The 22,935-nt window shown below is 35.2% G+C and overlaps 4 protein-coding genes and 1 non-coding gene across 7 annotated transcripts; 2 read left to right on the top strand and 3 right to left on the bottom strand.

Annotated features, from left to right (window-relative positions):
* Window positions 1-322: 322 nt before the first annotated feature.
* On the top strand, window positions 323-395 carry TRNAV-CAC (transfer RNA valine (anticodon CAC)). The gene has a single exon. It is a non-coding gene; the product is annotated as a tRNA-Val (tRNA).
* A 217-nt stretch (window positions 396-612) lies between these two features.
* Strip (striatin interacting protein) lies at window positions 613-4,237 on the bottom strand. 2 transcript variants are annotated; one of them, XM_090177841.1, is made up of 14 exons: window positions 4,050-4,237; window positions 3,899-3,973; window positions 3,584-3,839; window positions 3,344-3,519; window positions 3,133-3,260; window positions 2,882-3,070; window positions 2,373-2,759; window positions 2,165-2,311; window positions 2,005-2,102; window positions 1,722-1,949; window positions 1,590-1,656; window positions 1,422-1,526; window positions 1,127-1,331; window positions 613-1,064 (listed from the first exon to the last, which is right to left on the bottom strand). In XM_090177841.1, the coding sequence occupies exons 1-14, from the start codon at window positions 4,120-4,122 to the stop codon at window positions 799-801; spliced, it is 2,400 nt and encodes a 799-aa protein (XP_090033967.1). In that variant the 5' UTR covers window positions 4,123-4,237; the 3' UTR covers window positions 613-798. The 2 variants fall into 2 exon arrangements, with proteins under 2 accessions (XP_090033967.1, XP_090033968.1); XM_090177842.1 differs by having other exon boundaries at window positions 2,373-2,756.
* A 161-nt stretch (window positions 4,238-4,398) lies between these two features.
* On the top strand, window positions 4,399-7,060 carry cpa (F-actin-capping protein subunit alpha). The gene is made up of 8 exons (XM_090177467.1): window positions 4,399-4,551; window positions 5,039-5,102; window positions 5,169-5,220; window positions 5,295-5,358; window positions 5,425-5,711; window positions 5,785-5,941; window positions 6,009-6,071; window positions 6,139-7,060. Exons 1-8 carry the CDS (start codon window positions 4,510-4,512, stop codon window positions 6,277-6,279), a joined length of 870 nt encoding a protein of 289 aa, XP_090033593.1. The 5' UTR covers window positions 4,399-4,509; the 3' UTR covers window positions 6,280-7,060.
* An 827-nt stretch (window positions 7,061-7,887) lies between these two features.
* Window positions 7,888-11,340, bottom strand: LOC149941061 (carbohydrate sulfotransferase 1-like). 2 transcript variants are annotated; one of them, XM_090177466.1, is made up of 3 exons: window positions 11,239-11,340; window positions 10,862-11,011; window positions 7,888-10,077 (listed from the first exon to the last, which is right to left on the bottom strand). In XM_090177466.1, exons 2-3 carry the CDS (start codon window positions 11,001-11,003, stop codon window positions 8,651-8,653), a joined length of 1,569 nt encoding a protein of 522 aa, XP_090033592.1. In that variant the 5' UTR covers window positions 11,004-11,011; window positions 11,239-11,340; the 3' UTR covers window positions 7,888-8,650. The 2 variants fall into 2 exon arrangements, with proteins under 2 accessions (XP_090033592.1, XP_090033591.1); XM_090177465.1 differs by having other exon boundaries at window positions 10,862-11,340.
* Window positions 11,341-19,724: 8,384 nt separating this feature from the next.
* On the bottom strand, window positions 19,725-22,267 carry NitFhit (ntrilase and fragile histidine triad fusion protein NitFhit). Its single transcript, XM_090177618.1, has 9 exons — window positions 22,158-22,267; window positions 21,930-22,089; window positions 21,705-21,860; window positions 21,438-21,644; window positions 21,253-21,363; window positions 20,916-21,189; window positions 20,733-20,849; window positions 20,424-20,668; window positions 19,725-20,273 (listed from the first exon to the last, which is right to left on the bottom strand). Exons 1-9 carry the CDS (start codon window positions 22,223-22,225, stop codon window positions 20,175-20,177), a joined length of 1,437 nt encoding a protein of 478 aa, XP_090033744.1. The 5' UTR covers window positions 22,226-22,267; the 3' UTR covers window positions 19,725-20,174.
* Between the last annotated feature and the right edge of the window lie 668 nt (window positions 22,268-22,935).

Raw genomic sequence — 22,935 nt, 5'->3', positions numbered from 1 at the left:
CCAAAAGAGAACTCACTGTCTTTTTCCTTTCAATTGACAGACGAAAATTAATCCGAGCTCCAAGCTTTTGAAAAATAATAATTAACTGGCTATTTTTGCTCAACATTAGAAAAGTCGCTCAAATGAGCTTAGCAGTGATTTCTATGAAGGTGCCCATTATAGTAAGTGTTGACGGCGCGTCCATTGTCTTTAGCCTTAAGTAAAGTTATTAATTTAGTTCCATGATATCTTACAACACGATTGTTTCTAGTAATTCATTCAAATTAATTAAGAAACTAATATTAGAAAAGATATTAATAAAAAGTACGAACATGAAATTTCAGTTCTCGTGGTGTAGTGGTTATCACGTGCGCTTCACACGCGCAAGGTCCCCGGTTCGATCCCGGGCGAGAACAGCTGTAATTTTGCACACATTTACTATTTACTTTATTACTATTCTTGTACCTGTTAACCCAACCGCTGGTCTTTTGGCGAAAGATACTTCAAAATAATTAGCTTAAATTAATTTTATAAGACTTGCATTAAGTAAAAAAGTAATGTATTGTTTGAAACACAAATTTTATTTGCCAAAATGCAATGAAACATTTAATTTCAAAAACTTTAAACTTCATTACCTAGCTTTCATAATGTAAGTTTATTCATTCATAAATATTCATTTTTTTCTACCAGTTAAAATTTAATTTTTATTTTACGTATAAAAACTAACTAAAATAAATAAAAGCTAATTAAATCCTGTAAAACTGAAAAAGTTCCTAATTTATCTGGTTTTTTGGAGGTTGGTGTCAAATTAATTGCTTATTATAAATAAGCTGTACTTATAAGCTGATCCCAATCAACGGATGTTTGGAAAACTTCCCTACTAAGCCAAGTTTCATAATGTTGTTTGAACTCGTCAGTTAATTCGACTTCTCGTCCCAAAGCACTCAGAAAATTATTGTCCAATGGCTGAAAATCAGGATCTTGAGTAGTAACAGTTTTATCGTACCTTCTTGTATGGAAACGATTGATGCTAGCTTGCAATGCAAATTCTTCAGCTTGAAAATCCCAAGGACGGGCATCCAAGTCTTTCATGTTTAAAAATTTTGATTATTATATAAAGCTATTAAAAAATTTAACTATTTCTTACCATTTCCATATGCCCAGTCATCATTAAGTCTGTGACGTACTTTCTGATAAATAGCGGACATGGTTTTCATGTTACTTTTTCTCCACTGACGGCCCAAATATTTTGTTTGCATTTTGAGCAATTTTAAAACGTATAATTGCATCATCGCGTGTTTTACTTTCAAAGCTCGCTTCAAAATAGGGGCTGATTTGAAGACAACAAGCATCTGAAAGTGTTTAATTTCCCATTTGTTGATGTTGCAATTTTCAACAATAGCTTGTTTTTCTTTTCGTTAAAAAATGGAATACATAAATACCATGATTCTTGAATGCTTCCATTTTGTTAATTTGTTTAACACGCGAAGTAGATTAATGCACGAAAACATGTTCCGCCAACAAAATGGTTGTTGATCACCAAGTTGCTAAAGTTTCAAAATTAAACTATATAATCTAGAGCTTTCGATCCTTTAGAATAATCAACATACAAGTGTTTCATCTGTTAATTCTGGTTGCTCCCCAATAACGCACGCTGGAAAATCAATAACGGATATCCTAGAAAAATATTTTTAAGATAAAACAGATAAAAAAGTTTTTCTTTGAAAGTTATAGTCTCATACGTATTTTTAGCTCCAACATAAGACATGATGTTCTGATTGAAGAATTTTAAAACCAAAGGAATACAATTGGCGAACATCATTTGTTGGCTCATGTACTCAAACTGGTAGACGTGATTGATCTTCAGGTGCTTCAAAAGTAGGAGCAAAATGCCAGAAATTGACTTGACTATCACTTCTTTGTGCCGATTTACGTCAATTCCCAACTTCATTGATTGAAGCATTGTCATTCTGCCAATTATTTCAGTCAATAAACCGTCTTTAATATGAGTAAAATGAAACATACGGCATCTCCTCTGGAAGAACATCAGCCATAATATTAACAGACTCTGTTTTCGCTTTGGAAGTTGGAGCAGCGGCTAGTAAAATCTTTAGTAGAGCAATCTTTGGACATTTTAGGTTTAGAATACACCTACACTTTTTTTATTAAAATCAAATGTACCAACCATATATTGAGGTAGACTAGACAGCATTGCTTGATATAAGACTTCAACTGGTGTCGAAGGAATATTATTTTCCTTCTGGGAAAGAGGATGCTTTGCCATTTCATCCTCTCGTTTAATTTGTACTTCAGATAGAGACACGTACATGTGCTAAGAAACCATGGCAAATTATGTTATTTTCCCATTAAGATTGATAGAATGAAATATTTACCTGTTGCAAAACTTTGAGACCTTCGTGAATAGGTTCGGGTAAGCCAGCTAAGGAAGTTCGATCATTCATGAGTTGGTATCCCACAAATTTCAATCTAGTGCAATCAAGGAAGTAGTCTATGTCTCGTTGACGAACTTTGGGCACCCAAGGCAATCCCTTATTGTAAGTAGTGTTGTTTTGAGACTGACTTCCGTGTGGAATCGGAGTGGAGGGCCTGGGAGAAGAGGACCTCATATCTTCGCTACTACTGGAGGGTCTCTCGTCTTCCATTTGAGAATTTCTTTGCTCCTCAATCTCTCTCAACTCGTCATCAGTGCAGTTGTCGCTGTCCATGTCATGGAAATTCATAGAGTCATCCATGCTGCTTTGCTTAGTCAAACCTTGCTGCTACAGAAGGGAGACATTAAAAACGACTCAAAGGTAAAGAAAGAGCCTCGAGTGAAAACAGCTTCTTTAGTGCGAAAGGAAATGAAAGAACAGAGTTACGAGCACAGGAAAAAAAGGCTAACCCTTTTGAAAGGACGCAAATTTTTCCTTTGTTGTTGCGCCTCGATTAAATCAGCAGCAGATGCGGGTGGAGAAGCGGCACGCATGGTTCTAGCTACTTCTATAGTGTCGTCAGGGACGGGTGCAAGTTCAGATTCCTCCCTATATTTGCCTTTCAGTTTACGTAGTTCGTCGGTACCTCCCAACGATACCTAATTAATTGATAGATGTTCCATTAAATTTTTTTCAGGAATAATCAATATTGTAGCTTTACCAAAATTGTTTTCCATAACAATAATAACACTTTTTTAATAGGAAAATGAGGAGCTGACCCACTACAGAATTTGGTCACCATTTGAAATAATGTAATGGCTAAGAGTTCATCTCCTATAATTGGTTGAGCTGAGTGGAAAATGCATTATAAAGTTTAGAAATGCATAAAAATGGTTAGAAGATGAGACGTAAAAGGGAAGACTCGCAATTACCAAGCTCTACTTTAAATGATTCTCTCAATTTTTCCATTTCTTCTGTATCACACTCATCAGAGACTCTCATTACTTCCACAAATGTATAAAGAACACTGAACACTACTCGTAAATCTGTGCTATCGCCTAATGAAACTGCTGGTTTTCTAAGAGCAGATGTTGCAGCACTGCTATTTCTAAAAATAAAGCAAATTATTCATATACAACCCGCAAATTTATCTTTAAAATGACTGATCGCACTCTATTTCCATATTTAAAAGTTGCATGAACATATGAAATATCCCTTCTTGATACATAAGAAATATATTTTGTCTTGTAAATTTGTGTTGATCTTCAAATGAAAGGCATTCCGCAAATGTTCCTTGAGCTAAATAGAGAACTGACCGAGCAACTTTCATTCGACTAGCTCTTTGCGATGCCTCTAGAGCATCCAAAAAGTGCAAAATGACAAAGTGCTTCTGTGAATCATTTAATGATGTCCACCTGGGTGCCAGACCTTCGTAAGAAATTTAATGTATACATCAATTTATACTCATACGGGTTTTAGTTGCATACCACAATCCTGCAGAACAGATTCAAAGGCAGTTTTATTATGCATGAATTCATTTTCTTCAGTATAGCTATAAAGCTCTGTAAAGAAATTTAATTATAGCTAAAAGAAAAAAATAATAGGTACTAAAATTTTAAGCCTTGGTATGACAAAAACCTGATATTTCATTTGCATGTTCGTCCGTATCATTATAGCTAAAAACGAACTCTATATCTGGGCAATCACTCATACTATATAAGAAGATAATTTAATAAATAAAACAAAAATGATTTAAACTAAAAACATAATTTTATTCAAGAAAAATTCAAAGGAAAATTTTAAAATGGCCGACGATTTGAGATGACGCAAAATTTTCTAAAGCAGACGACCAAAATGGAAATTGAAATGATTGATTTGACTTTAGTTTTCAAAGCCCGTATCGCCATCTAGCATTATTTTATTTTTGGAATTCAATTCCGTTTCTATATCTATTTTGGTAAAATAGCCAATCAAGTAGAGGCTATTTTGACCAAATTCATAGCCAAATCGAAAATAAACAAAATTTTGGCGTACTATTTAGCCGAATGACAATTTACCCACAATTCCGTTGAAACGAAAGGCGTGTGCATAGAACAAAATGGCTACTGATTATGATGAGCCGATTTCCGACCAAGAAAAAGTAAAACAATATTTTTTTACTAAATATTAAAAGTTATTATTGTTTAGATATATTGAAAGAATTATAGTTTTTCTTATAAATTAGTTTTGTCAGTCGTTTTAAATAGTTTTTAAAATACAAAATTTGATGATTGTAACCGGTATTTGGAGCATAGTTAGGCCTTGGTTCCACTTTAAATAGTGACGTGTTAATGACTCAAGCTGAGTCGTTTTCTTACGATTTTTCTAAGAAATTGATATAAATTTAGAGATAGTCATATACATCACATTTTAAGAGGCTTTTATTTCCTATTTTGACGTAAAACAGTTGGCATTTGGTGTATAGCTTAACGTTATAAATTTATCAGATAAATTGGCATAATATTTTGTAAACCACAATTGCAATCAAATTAATCAGAATGCTGTTATCTAGTAGAATCCAAAATCTTACACCTACAGCATCTTTTAGAAATAGTATCCATAATTACTTTCTGTAACTTTCTTTTTAGGTACGGATAGTTTCAGATTTTATATTACACGCTCCCCCTGGGGAATTTAATGAAGTGTTTAATGGTAATAATCTTTTAAATTATTGTTCACATTCTGTAAAAATTACTCAATGTCATGTTTCCTTAATAGATGTAAGGTTATTATTAAATAACGACACACTACTAAAGGAAGGGTCCTCGGGGTTGGTTCTTTTGATAATTTTATCATTAATTTACCTAGGTTAGGACCTTGTCTAATAGCAATTTTCGTTTCCAGTGCTTTTTCTCAATATAACAAAGACCAATTAACACCTGTTAGAATAGATGGGGTTGAATCCCAGGTATTCCTTGATAATTGGTTATACTCTCAAGAAGGACGAAATCTAACTAATAATTTCTGTTAAAAGGCATTAATAACCGAGTTCAATGATCTCGGTGGTGGTAGATTTTATGACCCTCGGAGTGGCCAATCATTTAAGTTCGATCACCTACGCAAAGAAGCTTCCGACGTCCAATCATATGAGCCAGATCCTACATCGGAACCTTGGCGATTAGCATTGCAAGAGTGTTGGACAAGATATTGCCAGGAACATTATAAACACGGGGTCAGCTCGGTTTACGGAAATTCCCAGGGCGATTCTATCACTTTAACAGCGTGTATTGAAGATCATCAGTTTCAACCTAAAAATTTCTGGTGCCTTATTTAATTACGACCCTTGTCATTAAGTCATTAAAATAGTCAGATTGATAATGTTCCGTTACTATAGGAATGGACGCTGGCGATCTGTATGGTCAATTCAGTTTAACCAATCTGCCTCCTCTGCGGAATTACGGGGTCTGTTAAAAGTTCAGGTGCATTACTATGAAGACGGTAACGTCCAGCTAGTTAGTTCCAAAGAAGTTAAAGAATCTTTAACTATTACTGTAAGTGACTGGCTCAAATTAGGTGGTTTTTGGCAATATACGCTTATCACCATTTAAAATTTTTAAGGGTGAACAACAGACAGCTAAAGAGCTGATTCAAATTGTGACAGAGGCTGAGAATGATTATCAGGTATTTGAATTTTATAAAAGAATTCAAAACTTACTGTTTTTGGTTTAATTCTTTCAATTGGGCACAGACGGCAATATCTGAAAACTACCAAACAATGTCAGACACCACCTTTAAAGCGCTAAGGCGACAACTTCCGGTTACGAGAACCAAAATTGACTGGAACAAAATTCTAAGCTACCGCATTGGAACGGAACTAAAACATCACTGATGAGCGTACATTTATTTTTCTTTGTTTTTGAGAGAAAATGATTAAAGAAAAAACAAATATAAAGGCAAAAAAATTGTTAAAAATTTTTTTTGGAAGAAAGATGATTAGTGGATGGAATGAATGGGTTAAAAAATGTAAAAAAAAAGAGCTGACACTCTTTAAGGATGTTTTTTGTGCTATATATAAAAAAACTCCAGTTAAAGAAAGAACTTTTTAACTGTGCCTCGAAAATTGTAAAAAACCATGTTAAAGCCACCGTCACTTCCGAAAAAGCTTTCAAATAACTGCATATTTTCCGCAAAACAAAATTAAAAAAAATGTGCAAATGATAAAAACTGAAAAAAAATTAGGGAATGGATATGGATTGTAAAAATTTTGTCAGTGTTAAAAATAATTGACAAAAATTAAGGAAATTTGTTTTTTTTCTCTCCAGTATTTCAATTTTTTCCAATTATTTTGGGAACCAATTTATGTAACTTTTACTTTTGTTTTTTTTATTTATAAACAGGCTTAGATTTAAAGATAATTACCGAATGCTTGCTCACATTGAGCTGAAAACCACTAAAAAAGGTTCCTCTCCCGCTGGTTAATAATTTAGTGTATTTTAATATGTTTTTTCTTATTTTGTTGTCATATATAGTAATTATTAATAAGCAGGTTTAAAAGAAAAAAATTAAACGTTATAATCTCCTTTTCTAAATTTACGCAATTTTTAAGAGTAATATTGTTAAATAAAAATTAAGTTTTTCTTATTAAAAATAAAATACGTTGATTAGTCTTCCTCAAAGTATGATTATTTTAATTAAAAACTTTAAAATATTTCAAATGGGGAGGTGTGACGTGATAGCTTTGGTTTCTTTCAAATTTTCAATCTGTTATTTTTTTATCTTGGGGAATTTCAACTACATAGTCAACACACCAAATGAAAAAATATTGAACTCCTTGTTAATTAAAATTGTTTCTAGAAAGATATATATTTGAATGAGTGACGATGAAACTGCATTCATAACTATATAAATGCTCAGGTGCAGTTTGTCTAAAGATTAAATTATATTTAAGTTCCTTATTAAGTAATAATTAAAAAAAAAAGGAACGCTAATTTTATCTTTTTTCACGAGCTTTATTTTAATAGCTTTGTTTTTCATTTGATAATTAATGGTTTAGGATTGCTATAGAAATGAAATATTTGGGAACTTTATTAATGCAAAAAATGCTGAATAATTAAAAATCAATGAATGCTTATTATTTTAGTTTCGATATGTTCATAATTGTTTTCCCCATCTGCTACTGAAGCAATATAATTGTCAAAAAAAATAAAAAATTGTTGAAAGAAAGTTTGTGTACTAACAGAGTATGCCTTTTTCAATAAAACGAACAAAATTAATTTATTCATTTTACTAAATAGAATTTAGTATGTTAGTTTTATATGTCTATACTTCTGGTTTTAGGTAGCTACCAGCCTACCAGGTTACTCCAAAACGTTTTACGTCACCCCTCCCTCCGTATGGCGCAAAAATCGACACTGAATTTAAAACAAGTTTGCCATGAGCATAAGTGAAAAATCGTCATTTAATTAATAGGGTGTGTTAATATGTAAAAATACACTAATTTTAGGCTTAATTATTTATTAATGGAATAAATTAAAGTTTGCTTTTCTAAGCATATTTTTTCGTACAAATTCCTAAACATCCGCCAAGCTAAGCTCATTCTTCTCACAGATTGCTGAAAACAGCAAATTAATAATTTTTTTACAACTTTTTTCTTAACAAAGAAAAACGCAAATTCATCTAGCGCCTTTTGACATTCTGAAAATATTTCTCTTTTAAAAACTATAATTTGGCTCCAATGGGCCTACAACGATCAAATTATTTCAACGTCATTTAAAATAAGTTGGATACAAAAAAAATTGAATTATCACAGTGGTTATTTCACCTTCATTGTAAATGAAAACGTCATAAATTTCCTTACTTTTATCGCGAATTTAAATTAAATCACCGGGTTAATTATAATTTTAAATCAAATTAAATATTATTGGTATTTCATAATTAATAAATTTAAGGCGTTATGTTATCATAGGCACTTAAAAAGAGATCTAGAAAATTAGATCATATATCAAATTCATCGTTTCCCGTGAATTTGTTTATCATCTATCCGTGAAGTATTCAATATTTTGGCATTATATCCTATCTATATGAAGAAAATATCAAAGTCCTAAAATCTAAATAGTTGTAAAATGTAATTTGATTTTACCCTTCGGATAATGCCAACTTAGCTCGAATTGGGCTATTTGATAGTCGTACTGCGTAGATAAAATGTTTTCTCTACTTCTCGAATATAAAACTGATTGCGTTGAGAGAAAAAAAAACTTTTCTTAGGGTCTGATCCACCAAGGCCTATCGCGAATCGTTAGAACCGGGGGCATTCCTCTCAAATCACCGGTTTTATTAAGGAAATCGTACCTATAATTTATCAAGACGTTCTTACACCCAATTTGAATCTTCTTAATCTCGTTAAGCGTCATTTTACGGCGCCATTCGAACGGCGTCTTTGAGGAGTCCCTTCGCGTCGAGTAAGGATCTTTTTGGTCCACAGGCCGAGCCTTGGTGTTGGTTCTTAAGAACCGATCGACGCTAGTTGAATAGGGTAGACCGAGGGACGCGAACAACTTGCGGGTTACCTGTTCCGGGTAACGAGACAGGTCTTCGTAACGAAGCTGAAAGAATCTATTGGGTTTCACCTCAACCAGTTTCTGAAAACTATCGTAATCTTGGTTCATTTCCGCGCAAAGGACCCGGAAATCTGAGCACTTTGTGGTATTACACCATTGCAAGACTTTTCGCGAACTTATGGTACCCCTTGGATCGCGAACTAGATTCACAACGCGAATATCCAAATCGGGATTATCTTCGACCAGTTTTTTAACGTCCTCCATAAACAAACGCGTCACTTTCATCACTTGAATGGGTGCTCTTTCGCAAATGTAACGGGCAAAATCTGGCCGGAAGCAGTTCTTGGGTTGCATGCGGCACGCCACCCACAGAAAACGGTTCCTCTTGAAGAGAAACTGATTCTGTTGCATTTCCCCCCATTTCAAGTACTTGAGGGCGACGCTACTGTTAAAATTGCAAGTGAAGATATCCCGTAGTAACGTCAAGGCTTCTTCGGTTTGGTTCGGTTTAATGCGCAAGCCGTCGCTCATGTAATGCAACGGTTCGAAGTGGTAAAAGGTTTTCCAATTTTGCTGGAGAAGATCTCCCAGGAACGTCGAACCGGACCGAAAATAGGTGGCCACTAAAACGCGCACTGCCTTCTGGGGAGGAACAACGGGCAAAGCGGCTATGGCGTTACCCAGAATTCTCAGAGTTTGTTCGGGCGTTAACAATGGTTTCGTTTTGAACTTCAACTTATTACGAGATTTACGAATGGTAGAATCTACATTCGATTGAGTAAGAAGGGTAGCGTTTACCGGAAAGAAGCCCCGAGGAGGAACGGCTGAAGGGAACGTTACGTTTGGCTTAGTTCCGTTAGCGGTGACGTTTAAGACGGCGGGTAAGGACTCTGTATTATTCCGTTTTATAGTAGGAATTGTTTTAGTAGTGGCGGTAATTGGCGCCTGAGTAGTCGGTCCCGCGTTGGATTTAGAAGTGGTATTTACGACGGGGTTCGGTTTGACCTCGACGCCAGGAAATCGCAAAGCAACCACAGTCGTATTTGGTAGACGGGACCGCGTTGTCTTAGCGACGGCGGTAGAGACGGTCTGAATGGCGGCACGAATAGACACCAATTCCAAGCCGCTATCTATACAGGAGTAATGAATTAAAATTAAAAAGATTCTTAATCATTAGATACAAAGTAGTATGATCTCCAGCCTCAGGAATGTCCTTTACGCGCGACATAATCCGGTCTGTAAAAGATTTAATTAAAAGGCCCACTAAAAAAACCTGTCGTGGTTGAATTCTAGGTAGGGGGAGGGGGGGGTGCCGATGAAATATTTATTAAGGCGAGAAAAAGAAAGTGACTTTTCCACTGACGAAATTTGATATTTCGGTTCTGAAGGTTTAATATTCCACGGATGGTTTCGCGCGAAAATAATCGCTAACATCATTTTCCATACATGTTCCATGACGTAGAAAATTTACTAAGGCTTACAACGCGTTTCTCGTCATGATAGAACCTAAACGTTGAGCTGCGACAATAGATTCAAACAAGTTTCTTTCGTTCGCGCGTAATTCTCCAAAATCAAGCATTAAGGGCTACAATTATTCATTACACGCTCCATCGAGAACCACTTCAATCAAACCTGACTTTACACTTAATTTAGTTTTTCACTCGAAGATCTATTTGGTCCGTGTTTCGCGTATTTTTGTTTGCTCGAAGACATAATCGGTACGAGCTATTTGTAAGTTTTTAAATTTCTTCCAATTTGTTTAGTGTTTAGCTTTTGTATCCCTTTTCGTAATCTACTTATTCGTTAATTTTACTCTAAATAAGCCTATTTGAGACTCCGATCTAATGAAGGCGTTTGGACTTGTATGGGCGTACGACTACTAAAATAAAACTAAAATACATAACATTTACGTACTTTTATCGTCGGTGGGTGTATTCTTGATCACGAAGTTATACACGAAACCAGTAGAGTTCCAGTTCTCCATGCCCAATTGTAGAAAGAAAAGGCAAGTCGCGATGGCAACTAATACCAGGAGGTACCTTCGACATCGAATCATACTGGAGCCTAGGTTAAAGAAACGTAAAGCTGGCGTAAATAACAAAGTCTAGTAAATCCAACTAAAGGCTGGTTTTCATTTGACCAAAACAGACGTGACGGCTAACGTCGACGCAAAAAATTCGTATTAGGCTTAACGGGAATTTTTTGCGTCGTCCCTCGCCGTCACGGCGATTTTGCCTTAAAGGGGGAAGAGGAAGAGTTAAAGATAGTAATTGGGAGATGGTTCAACCAACCATAGTTAGCTTTTGACGTCGCGCGAAGCTAACAGTGGAATGGCGACAAAAGACATCAACAATAGTGGTGGGGGTTGAATAAATACAATTAATCTTAACTTAAAAGAACCGGTTGAAAAATGACGGCAATTTAAGTCCCATTGTATTCTCCTAAACACCCTTTCGCGTTTCGCCTCCGAAATTTCCATGATTATATTAAGGTATATTTCGCAACCTTAATTTTTTGAATCATCCTAATTGGCGGGATAACGACAAAAGAATCTACAATCATTTCCTTTCAGAAATATTAAAGTAGGAAAAAACAAAGTAAGATAACTCGAAATATCGCCGAAATTTAAAGACGACTAACTGCGTAACCGTCAACACATTTTGACGTGACAATGAAAACTCCTTGTTCTAAATTACACTCCATACAAGAATGATTTCGTCGTACTCCGTAAGTTTGATTACTTGCCAGAAAATTAAAAGCGTCTTTCATAAAATATTTGGCCGCGTTGCTGGGGCTCCTCTCGCCAAGTTATTTTCCAGCGCGATATATACTAATTTTTAGCGTGGAATATTAGATCATCGCGGAAATTTGGCTGAAGGCAACCGTCATTCGCCACAGAAGGGGACAGTTTAGAATTTTTAAAATATGCGCCGACTCTTCAAGAATTCGGGCTAGAAAAAAAACACTAAACGAAAAAGCAGCCTTGATGTCAAGAGTGAAAAATAAACGAGCTAGACGAGGAATTCATCCTCAAAGATCTTTCGCTTAAAGGCCTAGGATTTCTTCCGCCTGTTTTCCTTTAGTTTACTTCCCGCCGCGCAAATATCCTGGTGGTAGGCCAACGTGTTCTGTGGGAAGTAAACTTAAATGAAAACAAGCGGAAGAAATCCTAGGCCTTTAATTTTTTGAAGACTTTTTTTGAATTTTCCTAATAGCAAGTCATCCTGGTCACATTCAATGGGCAAAATTAAAAAGGTACAAAACTATGAATAAAATAATTTCAACCGTAAGAATCGGTATAGCCATTTCAAGAATGTATTTATTGAAAGCTGGGGAGAATAGCCAGTGCGGTGAGGTTATCCGAGAGCATCGGGGTCTTGGTTTTCCCTCGTCACGAGAGTGGGAAGGAAATACGTCACGCGCGTGTTTTTCAAGACGTAAGTTTCAGGAAACCAATGAGATACGGGGATGATTTGATGGACTGTTAAAGGGGAGGATCATACTGACAGACCGTGAGGTGGTATGCGTGGGAGCAACGCTAAAAATCGTCTCAGTGTAGTCATTCTCCCGAAGTGTAAATAAATACGAAACTCTACCGAACTTTACGAGACGGTAATAGAGTAATGGCACTGTGACGTCCTAGTACGTCACCCATGCTCTTTCCTATAGATAAAAATTTGCGACCAAAATGGCGGCCATGGCCAAAGCTACTACTCTATATTACCTAGTATTAAGAGTACGGCACGAGGAGAGGTATTTTCTTAGTCTAGCCTTTCAATAGTAGGTTTAGGCTTGCATTGTATTTTGGCGGACAAGAACACATGATCCGCAATACGGCCAGCTAAATATCGTTACATATATTCGTTTGTTGTTAATTCCATTAAGTAGGGGCGAGGAAAGCGAGCCTGGCTATTAGTAAGCGTGACGAACAAGATTCTTCATCGCCAAAATGTCCATTTTATAGGCCAAATACATTTGCAGGGGAGAGTGGCTATTTTTACACAAAGAAAGCATTTACAAATTAATCTTTGGTGGTGAAGGGGACTTAAGAGAAGTTAAGACGCGGTCACAAGAGGCCTTAAAACCCAGTTGAAGTCAATTTTGACCAATTAAATTAGGAGAAACTCGCCATGAAAACGGGTTTCGTGCTGTAATGTGAACGCCGTTTTTGCCGACATTTCCCGATCAAAATTGGTTGTTGTCCTGAAATGCAAATCGAAATTATTCCCGCCCCTGGGACGCACTTTCTCATCTAGGCCTATTATAAGGTCTCTAATATACAGAACTTCAGACGTGGCCGTGTCTAGGAATATAGTTAGGGAAATTTACCCAAATTACTCGAGGCAAATATTTGGTCGACAAGTGCCAAATTATTACGTAATGAGATTTAACGCCCTCATCGCGATAACAAATGAATTTCACGATTTTGAAACATAGGCACTATTTTATGTCCTAAATAATTAGAAAAAAAATCGACTTTTGACAATATAATTAACACGATAAACTAGGGACCAATTTTTCGAAAATAAGAACGCAATATGGATAAATTTAAAGCAAAATGACATAAAATATTCATGTGGAGTAAATCAGTCTAAAAACTAATTTAGTGTTGAATTTTGGGTTACCCAAAAACTATTTTTTTGGTTATTCGTTGTGTATTTATAATACATTTTGTAAACTGCACATAAACCCGAAGTCTAAAAATATTCGAATCCGATGACGCTTTTCAAATTTTCCCTGTATTTATTCAAAATAGGGTACTTTAGGGACAATAAACACCCTATTTTAGGATGGGTTAGGGACCCGAAGAAAAATAGTCTAGGTACCTGCTGAGAGCCCTGGACTGAGCATAAAATTCCGAATTATATCGCATCTTCGTTGGTAGTCTTCGGTCAAATTACGCGCTATATTCTTGAATATAAAATAATTCATTCGCAATTCATATTAAATAAATTTTTGAACATAATAATTCTTCTATAAAGTCAATATACTTCTACAAATTGGAAATATCTGATGGATAACAGATGAATTTTCTCTTGCTAATTCCAGCGACGTCGATGCGTTTCGCCTATTTTTGGACTACTCCCTCATAACAGGAGAGAGTCTCGACTAAAAGCAAGTCAGACATTCGACTAGAAAGTCAATATAAGGTTATCGCAGCGGGCTATTTAGCCTTCAAAGTTAATAAGTAGCTAAAATGTTTATGTTTATGGCGTAACCTTCTGGATCGCCTCATCCCGGCTAGTTTATACCATATGTTAAACCTCCAACATAAACTAATCAGTTACGACTTACGCGGTTTTAACACGGACTTTTCCCGCAAAAGCGAGCCCCGGCAAGACCCACAAAGAGTTACAAAAAAAGCCTCAAAACAATGAATAACAAAACCGAGTCTATGGAGGCCTGCGCAAAGGAAACATTTTATACAGAAAGAGGATGCCAAAATTTAGGAGGTCGCGACCAGCACACTCCTTCTATATTTCCTTATTTGGAATTCAACGGAGCACACGTACCAAATATATATATATATATATATATATATATATATATATATATATATATATATATATATATATATATATATATATATATATATATATATATATCAAAAAGGGAGACTTATCATACGACCGTTTAAATTTAATTATAGTAAAAGCGAAGGCGGGGGGGGGGGGGAGAGAAAGTTACATTTGAATGTGGCGTCCCAACAAAGACCGCTTTCCGGACCTAAACAAATATTCAATTACATCCGCAAAACGGACCCGAAATAGAGAATCCACAGACTCGCATTAATGGATTCTTAATTAAAATATACTTTTGAAAGTATTAAAAATTCACGCTAAGACTAATTTCCTAAATTAATAAACCATAGTGTGTTTAGCCGTGCAAAGTTAAAATTAAATATCCATTTTTGCCCAATGAAGTACGTTTGTGATTTATCGTTTTTATTCGAGATGACAACGTTGAAATGAATCAAGAATATGTTTTAAACCGTATTGTCCGCCTTCCAAATTGCGCCTTTTATTGAATATTTACGAGTGAGAGGCGCCAATTACGAGTCGGCCATTTGACGTTGGAACCCTTATAGATTATATTTAAAGGCGTTATCAATCAGCAGTTTTTCGGCCAAAAATGAAAAAGGACGGCGGAAAATGACCCTTTCGTTTCGAGTCAAATGATACGCGTTTGTATTCTTCCTCCCCCTCTTAAACAGAAACTGAAAAAATAAGATATAAGACAACGCGACGGGACAGTTTGAAATATTGTCCGAGCCACTTATTTTAACGACATATTGATCTATCAAATGGTATAGAGGGCAGCTTCTCCTCTTTAGGGTTCACTCTAAATATGAAAAATCACGAGTTACGTTAGATAATGTATAATTTCCCTTAAAAGCATTTTCATTCTGGCTCCTGTTATCATAATCCCACTAATGGGCATTTAGGGTATTACGAGGATCAGGAACAACAGAGCCCTATCACCGCTCATTCATAAAGTCATAAATTTCGAGGCGTTACCTTCGAGACCACTCTCTGGAAAATCCAATTTCACTCGTGGGAAATCTCGATACATTTTAACGCGTATTAATTATGACAAGTATTACACGACGTTATAGTTATTAAATTTAACCAACGGGTAAAATATATTAAATATCGAAATTTTAACGTACAACTTAACTGAAATCGCAATCGTTAAATTTACATTTACGATAACTTCACGGGCACATCCGCTAAATTACATTTGCTTCCCTATTACTTAGATAAGTACGTTAAAAAAATTATCAAAGGAAATTGGCCGTGTTTTAGTTAAGTAAATAGTAGTTAAAAAAATACGGACTACTCAAGTGTACAGCGCTTAAACTTGAACTTCAACTATACGCATCGAAGATTTTCCCAAGAGGAACAAGTGGTCTTCCTGTTTTTAACCAAATCGCGATCAGCTCAAAACAGACTTTTCATTTCGGTTACCCTTTCCTTTACGAGAATATTGACGTCAAGGAATATTTTATAAAAACATTGAAAATTCTCGCTTGAATTCCAGGGAAACATTTTCCCACAGCCTTTCTTTATTTCACGGAAATATTACCATTTTTCTTTTAGGTAATGGCGAATATTTGGTAATCCTAACTTCCCGAAGTTCGCGGTAAAAGTTGAAGTAAGACCGTCTTGTCGCGACATGGTGCAAGATGTCTTCCATTTCATAATGGACTTTACAGAATACTGTTTAAAAAATGCCAATCTATTTCAGTGTTTAAAGGGAATATAACCTTTACTATTTCCGTCGCCTTCCAATATTAACCGCCCCTTCTATGGCGCTGCTTAGTGTAAGGTAGACAGGGTTGGCTGATTTAAATCATAATTTAAATCAAGTTATTCTTTTGAAAAAATCATTGATTTAAATAACACACTGTATTTTAATGAAGGAATGAAAAGTGGCAAAAAAATAGGTTCTTAATTAAATTTAATTAAGATTTAATTTAATTTAAGATTAATTAACTGATAGAAGTAAAATATTCGTTAATTATACGTGAAAAGAACAAATTAATTCCATAAAATCAAAAAAATTCGATTTAATTTTAAAAAATCGATTGATTTGATTTTTATTAAAAAAATCGAATAAGTGCCAACCCTGAATGTAGAGGAGGTAATTGCTACTATTCTTGGGGTTTTCCCGCCCAATTGGATATTTTTATAGTGGAGAAAAGTAGTTTTATAGAGGATGAAAGTATTTATTTCTAGATAATTCAAATTGTCGGAGCTCGTTTCCAAGTAATAAAAACATAGATACCTGTACTTTTCTCACTTCAAGCTTCCGGGAGATATCACAGATAATTTGTTTCCATCGTCTGCAAATTTTGATTTGACGTAAAAATTAATCTCCACTTTTCGGTCATTTTTATTTTTGATCCTGAATCTAAAATAACAACGGTAAATTATAGCAAACGACGCTTCACGTTATTTAACCTGGGGCATTGACGCAAAAATATGTTAAACTGGTGTATTGCTTTTTTTTAAATATTTTCAGAATTTAGATCCGTAAAAACCAGTTATTTTCATCAAGGTTATCATATTATCTCTGGCAATTAAAAACGGTTATTTTTTTAACTAACGCTCGGATCAATGAAAGTTAAAACAACGTAAAAATTTAAAAGCAATAATCAAAAATTAAAATTTTCTTTATCCTAAAACTTATTACAATAACTAATTTATTACATGAAAATATTTTCCGTTTTTTTAATAAAAAATGCAATTATGATGAATGAATTCAAACAACAATTCAAGAAACGTTTCGATCTAATAAGCCAATGAGGCCCTAATTTTAACTTTCTTTTACGTGATTTTGAACAAATCTAAAAGTAGGACAAACATCTTGCAGGGGAGAGACTCCGCTCTTAAATGAAATCGACGAATTCTCGAAAGAAAACGCGTTTTTTGGCCTCTTTCAACCCTCCTGGCTTTATGGCGTATTGGACCACAATAAAAACACTAACTGTTCGGAGGTTACCACACTATCGGGGATTTTTATCCAAGGGGAAAAATAATCTCCACTATATTCCCCCTGCCTCAGTCTACCTGTCCCTACACTAACATCTTTCGTAAAGGGTCAAAGATAAATTTTTCATCTCATCTTGCTAAACCAGATTCTTCCGAGTGGTCGTCCCCCGGTTGAAAAATTATATATTTTCAAATTGAAGGGAGCCCATTTGTTTTAAAGAATATTTGGTTTCAGGTTAGAGGTCCGTGAAAACGGATAGAAACCATTTAAAAAATAGTAATAATGCTTAAAAGGAACACGTGAGAGATACAGAAATTTAAAGATATTCTTAGAATATTAGCTTTATATTTTCCTCTTATTTTGTAGACGGGTAGCGGCTGAAATTATAGGCCCAGATGATGAAGAGGAAACCATTAAAATACTATTTTTCTTTGGTACTAGAAAAACACGTAAAAAGTTGCCAACGCGATGACAGTAGCTGGCGATGCTTAAGAGAGACATTTTTCATTTATTTTTAGCCCAGATTCACTGTCATTGAAGTTCTCTGATTATCAATTTTTCGTTAGATATAATTTAAAAACGAAACTTTAAAAAAAAACCAAGGTTTTGTATATTCGAAAATAAATTTTACACGTACACCCTAAAATAATCTATGCTTACTTTAATTTGCGCTTATTCCAAACTGGTTACATTCTGGGTATCACAGATAGGTTGGTCATTTTTACGCCTAGCGCACACGTGGGTTTTCGTGTCTTCGGGAACTTCCATTCTAAAGTCAAGGAACAATGGCTCATTTTTTTTAACCGTTGGTTGGATCTTATCGCCTAGTTCATTAAATCTTAATAGAAAGCCGCTTCTGAGTAGGAGGATAATTATCAGAACGTAAGGGTTCCTCGGCTGCGAACAACAAGAAAAGAGGACCGACGTCGCGACTGGCTTCCTTTAAACTGGCTGCTGCCACTGCCAGAAAAATATTCCAAGGAAAAGTAGTACTACCGTCGACGAAGAACTACGTTCGGAGGTAAAAAAACCTGACGCATTTTTCTTCTATGGTAGTAGCACCGAATGATCTGCGAAGAACAAGATAGGCCACTTTTCAGACGAAGAGGGGGGATTTATTATATCTCGTTTCGCTCTAGGGGTGAATATTAATAAATACGGACCGCAGCGTCTGTTAATAGAATAATCTTAATCCGACGGGATAAAAATAATCGTTCCCTTAGTCGGCGTCTATGTCCGTCTTTTGCGATGCAAAAGGGCGAAACGGACGTTTGAATTTTAAGAACTTCCCGCGATTGGTCTGATCTGCTTGTGTAACTTTTCAAGTTGCAGTTAGCAAGTATAAATAAAATTTTGAATCTTAATTTCACCATGAATTGTTTAGGACATCAAGAAAATGGAGTTTCTCTAAAACATGGAGAAAAGGCCAGAAAAAAAGTGTTGCTGTAATCGGTTTAACCAAAGATAATTTAAACTCGTACCTTAGATTCGAAATTACTCGCGCGCGCGTTGCCGATAGCGTTTACCCCCTTCCCGCCGGAACTCAGAAAAAATTCGCTCCACGGTTTGCGCCTTACCGCAACCGATGGAGCCCGATTTTTCTGAGGTCACGTGCCGGAAAAGGGTAAACGCTTCGTAACAAAACCGTCAATGGGAAAGCTCTCAGTATTCGAATCTAGGGTACGAGTTTAAATTATCTTTGGTTTAACGCGTCACAGTTAACCCAGTGAGACAATGGGGGCTGACAAAAATGGGGTAAACACCGGGTTTAATTTGCCACGTGAGAACGCCAGCTGCAGCTTTTCCAGAGGTATGATAATTATCGTACACATCGATAATTTTTAGACCATATGATTGTTGGGCCGTACGGTGATTTCAATAGCGTTCTGTATATGACAATATTCTCGATAATTTTGCTCGGGCGCACGATATTTTTCGAATTTGTCAGAAAACAGTTAAAACTGTAACTTCTAATACTTTTTTTGTCTTAGTCAATATTTTTTTCAATAAGCCGAATAGGCGCGTAAATAAAACATCCTTTGAGAAAATCGCCAAAAAGTAGTATTTCCGAGAGCCAGGACCTGCAAAGACTGTTTATATTATAGTGCTTGTTGAAATTTACTTTTATTAAAAACTAATAGCGTCTGCTACGCCCCCTTTGGTTCACCATTGAAATCTAGATAGGTAATGGTTAAAGCAGACCCATTAGTTTTTTCTAATCGTTAGGCGTAAATTTTACTTAATAAATAATGATACTTATATTATGTTTTAAGAAAAGTTTATTTAAGGAAAAACGTTCTTATGACTTTTTCATTTGTCTGTAGCAGACGCTAGATCACCACCTAGATTCGTTTCGGTCGTGAATATTACGTGTCACATTTAGCTCGACAGAAATATGGCGTCGTTTTCAAGTTATAAAAGGTTGGGACTCATAAGTATTAACGTGAAAAGAAAACAGTAAAGGATGATCACGTGACTCTCGAAGTTGTCGTTCAAACTCCTAGAGCGTTCTGCTTAACTTCACTACTATTTCATTTCCCACTTAACTTCAATAACGCGCTTAAAAATTTATTTTACGTGGGGCTGCTGCCATCTATCAACAACAACTCAAAAATTGACGTAATATAACGCGTTTTGTTCGAATAGGTTTTTATCCTCAATAATCTAAAAATAAATCATTTACTAATTTTACTAAACAGTAATAAAACTCTAGTTTAAATATTAAAACAAACTAAATATTTGTAAAATATTTTCTCAAAATCTCCGCTTCTTGGGCCATCTCCGACTCCGATCTCCATTTATATTTATCATCCTTTTCATGGTCTTGAAGCTAAAACATATAATATAGGATTTTACTATTCCCAATAGTAAGATAAGCTGATATTTTCTTCAACAATGGCGGCTTCATGGTTAACAGTGGCCTGTTTAAGAGGTCCAAAAGCCACTATTGTTTGTCAACTTGTTTTAACTAAAAACTAACCTCAAAATATATATCATCATTGCGTTTGAAATCATTTGGCCTTCGTGGTAATATATGAATATGAACGTGCTCTATAGATTGTCCCGCATCCTTGCCATCCTGAATAGTCAATGTTGAAGATGAAACTTTAAATTCCTGTTCAACCACTTTTTGAACCTTTTGAGCAGTAGTAAATAAATCCGCTATTTCACTGAGGTTTAGCTCTTCAACACGATTTACTACCCGTAATGGTGAAACTAAAATATCTGTAAGTTTTTGTTAAGACTTGATAATGTATGATTTTTTTAGATTTGATTTTTATAAGGATACGACCAGGCAAAACCGGTCTTTTATTAACAAATGCCATGGAAAGCGCAGTTTTGTAAAATATTTGCGAAGATTTCACTTGCACTTGACCAAATGTATAGAAATTTTGGGCATCAATGCCTAAGACATTTGATTCAAATTAGTTCAAAGGTAAACAGAAAAAAAATTTAAATATGTGAAACTTACTTAAATCATGGTTTCTGACATCAATTAATGAACCGTATTGATCTGGTCGTCTATGTTGAAATACGGGCATTTCTAGTCGAATTTTTGATAAGTATTTTAAGTCAATATTAGCAATGACTAAGTTTGTTCCTTCGGAACAACAACCAACAACTCTTCCCCAAGGATCAATCACCATAGCATTCCCGTATGAAGACCTCTTTGAATTGTGTTTACCAGTTTGAGCTGCAGCTATTACGTAGCATTGGGTTTCAATAGCTCTAGCTCTTAAAATTGACTGTAAATTTAATAGGTTAAATTTCAAAAAATTAAAATTTTAAGGTAGCATTTTCCCTCTTACTTCCCAATGAGCCATCCCAGTAGTTACTGTAAATGCTGAAGGATACGTGATAATATCAGCACCCGATTTAGCCAATGCTAATGAAAATTCTGGAAACCTCATATCATAGCACTTTAAACAATTTTGTCAAGGAATCTTGGCTATTAAGATGACAGCCTCTTTATCAACTTTCAAAGAAAGGATACAATCCCTAGTCCCACTTTTCCAACTGGTGTTTCAACTGGAACAATTATTTTATCTCCAGGAATCGTATACTCTGACTCTCTCAACAACACATTTCCTTTAATATCTACATCAAAGAGATGCAGTTTTCGATAGACAGAAGAAATTTCCCCAACATTATTCACAAGGACATGAGAATTATATATTCTGGACGATTCATTTGATGGGCCCTACAATATCATTTATTATATGAAATCTATTATCTAATGCAACCATTGGTTTAAAGGTACTTTTTCATGAAAACCACCTAATGACAGCCAAACTTTGTTTTTCTTTGCTAGCTCACATATTTTCTTCATGAAGGGACCATCTAATGGTTCAACTGATTCGAGCATTTGAGCTCTATTTTCACCAATTAAATCGAAAGCTTCAGGCAAAAATACCATCTGTTATAAGAAGCATATCTGTCAAAGTATCGAAACTATAACTTAAGAGTAAAAAGCCATTCTAAATACCTTTGCTCCTTGCTGAGAGCCCTTTTCAATTAACATTTCACAAACCAAAAAGTTTTTATCTTTGTCTGAAGAAGATGTCATTTGACAAACTGCCACAAGTTTTGAATTTATGGATTCGTGGCCCTCATGGGAAGACATTTTACAGAATCCCCTTTTAAATCTACAAGTATATTTTAGTTTTAGTTAAAGATCCTAGGCTTAAAACGCGAACATTTCAATTTTCCATACATGGCCTTTGAAACTTGAAACACTAATGGAAATGTTTTTCCAAAGAGTGGGATAACAAATTTTGCCATATAATCGTTTTAATTTTTTTTCATTTTCAATTAAATTTGATTAAATATAAATTTACAAACCCAGCAAACACATTCAACAATCATCAAACTTTCAAAAGAAACAGGGTTGCCAGATTCCCAGCTCTAGATTATCCTATAGGGCGTCCACCCATTTCCCCGAAAGCCCATTTCCCCGAACGCCCATTTGCCCGAATCTATCCGTTTGGATCATATCACCGAAAATGGGAGGGTATTTTAGATGGTGGCGGAACAACTGCGCTGGGAAGAAACATTCTGCATTAAAATAATGCTAAAAAGCCATTGGAATAACGCGTATAATGCTAAAGGCCATTGGAATAACGCGTATAATGCTAAAGGCCATTGGAATAACGCGTATAATGCTAAAAAGCCATTGGAATAACGCGTATAATGCTAAAAAGCCATTGGAATAACGCGTATAATGCTAAAAGTCATTGGAATAACGCGTATAATGTTAAAAAGCCATTGGAATAACGCGTATAATGCTAAAAGCCATTGGAATAACGCGTATAATGCTAAAAGCCATTGGAATAACGCGTATAATGCTTAAAAGCCATTGGAATAACGCGTATAATGCTAAAAGCCATTGGAATAACGCGTATAATGCTAAAGGCCATTGGAATAACGCGTATAATGATAAAAATCCATTGGAATAACGCGTATAATGCAAGCCATTGGAATAACGCGTATAA

Source organism: Leiobunum rupestre, chromosome 6, assembly GCF_980474605.1.
Source record: "Leiobunum rupestre chromosome 6, qqLeiRupe1.1.hap1, whole genome shotgun sequence".
NCBI lineage: Eukaryota > Metazoa > Arthropoda > Arachnida > Opiliones > Sclerosomatidae > Leiobunum > Leiobunum rupestre.
The sequence above is the reverse complement of the archived record's forward strand: the minus strand, read 5'-3'. Positions and strand labels throughout refer to the sequence as shown.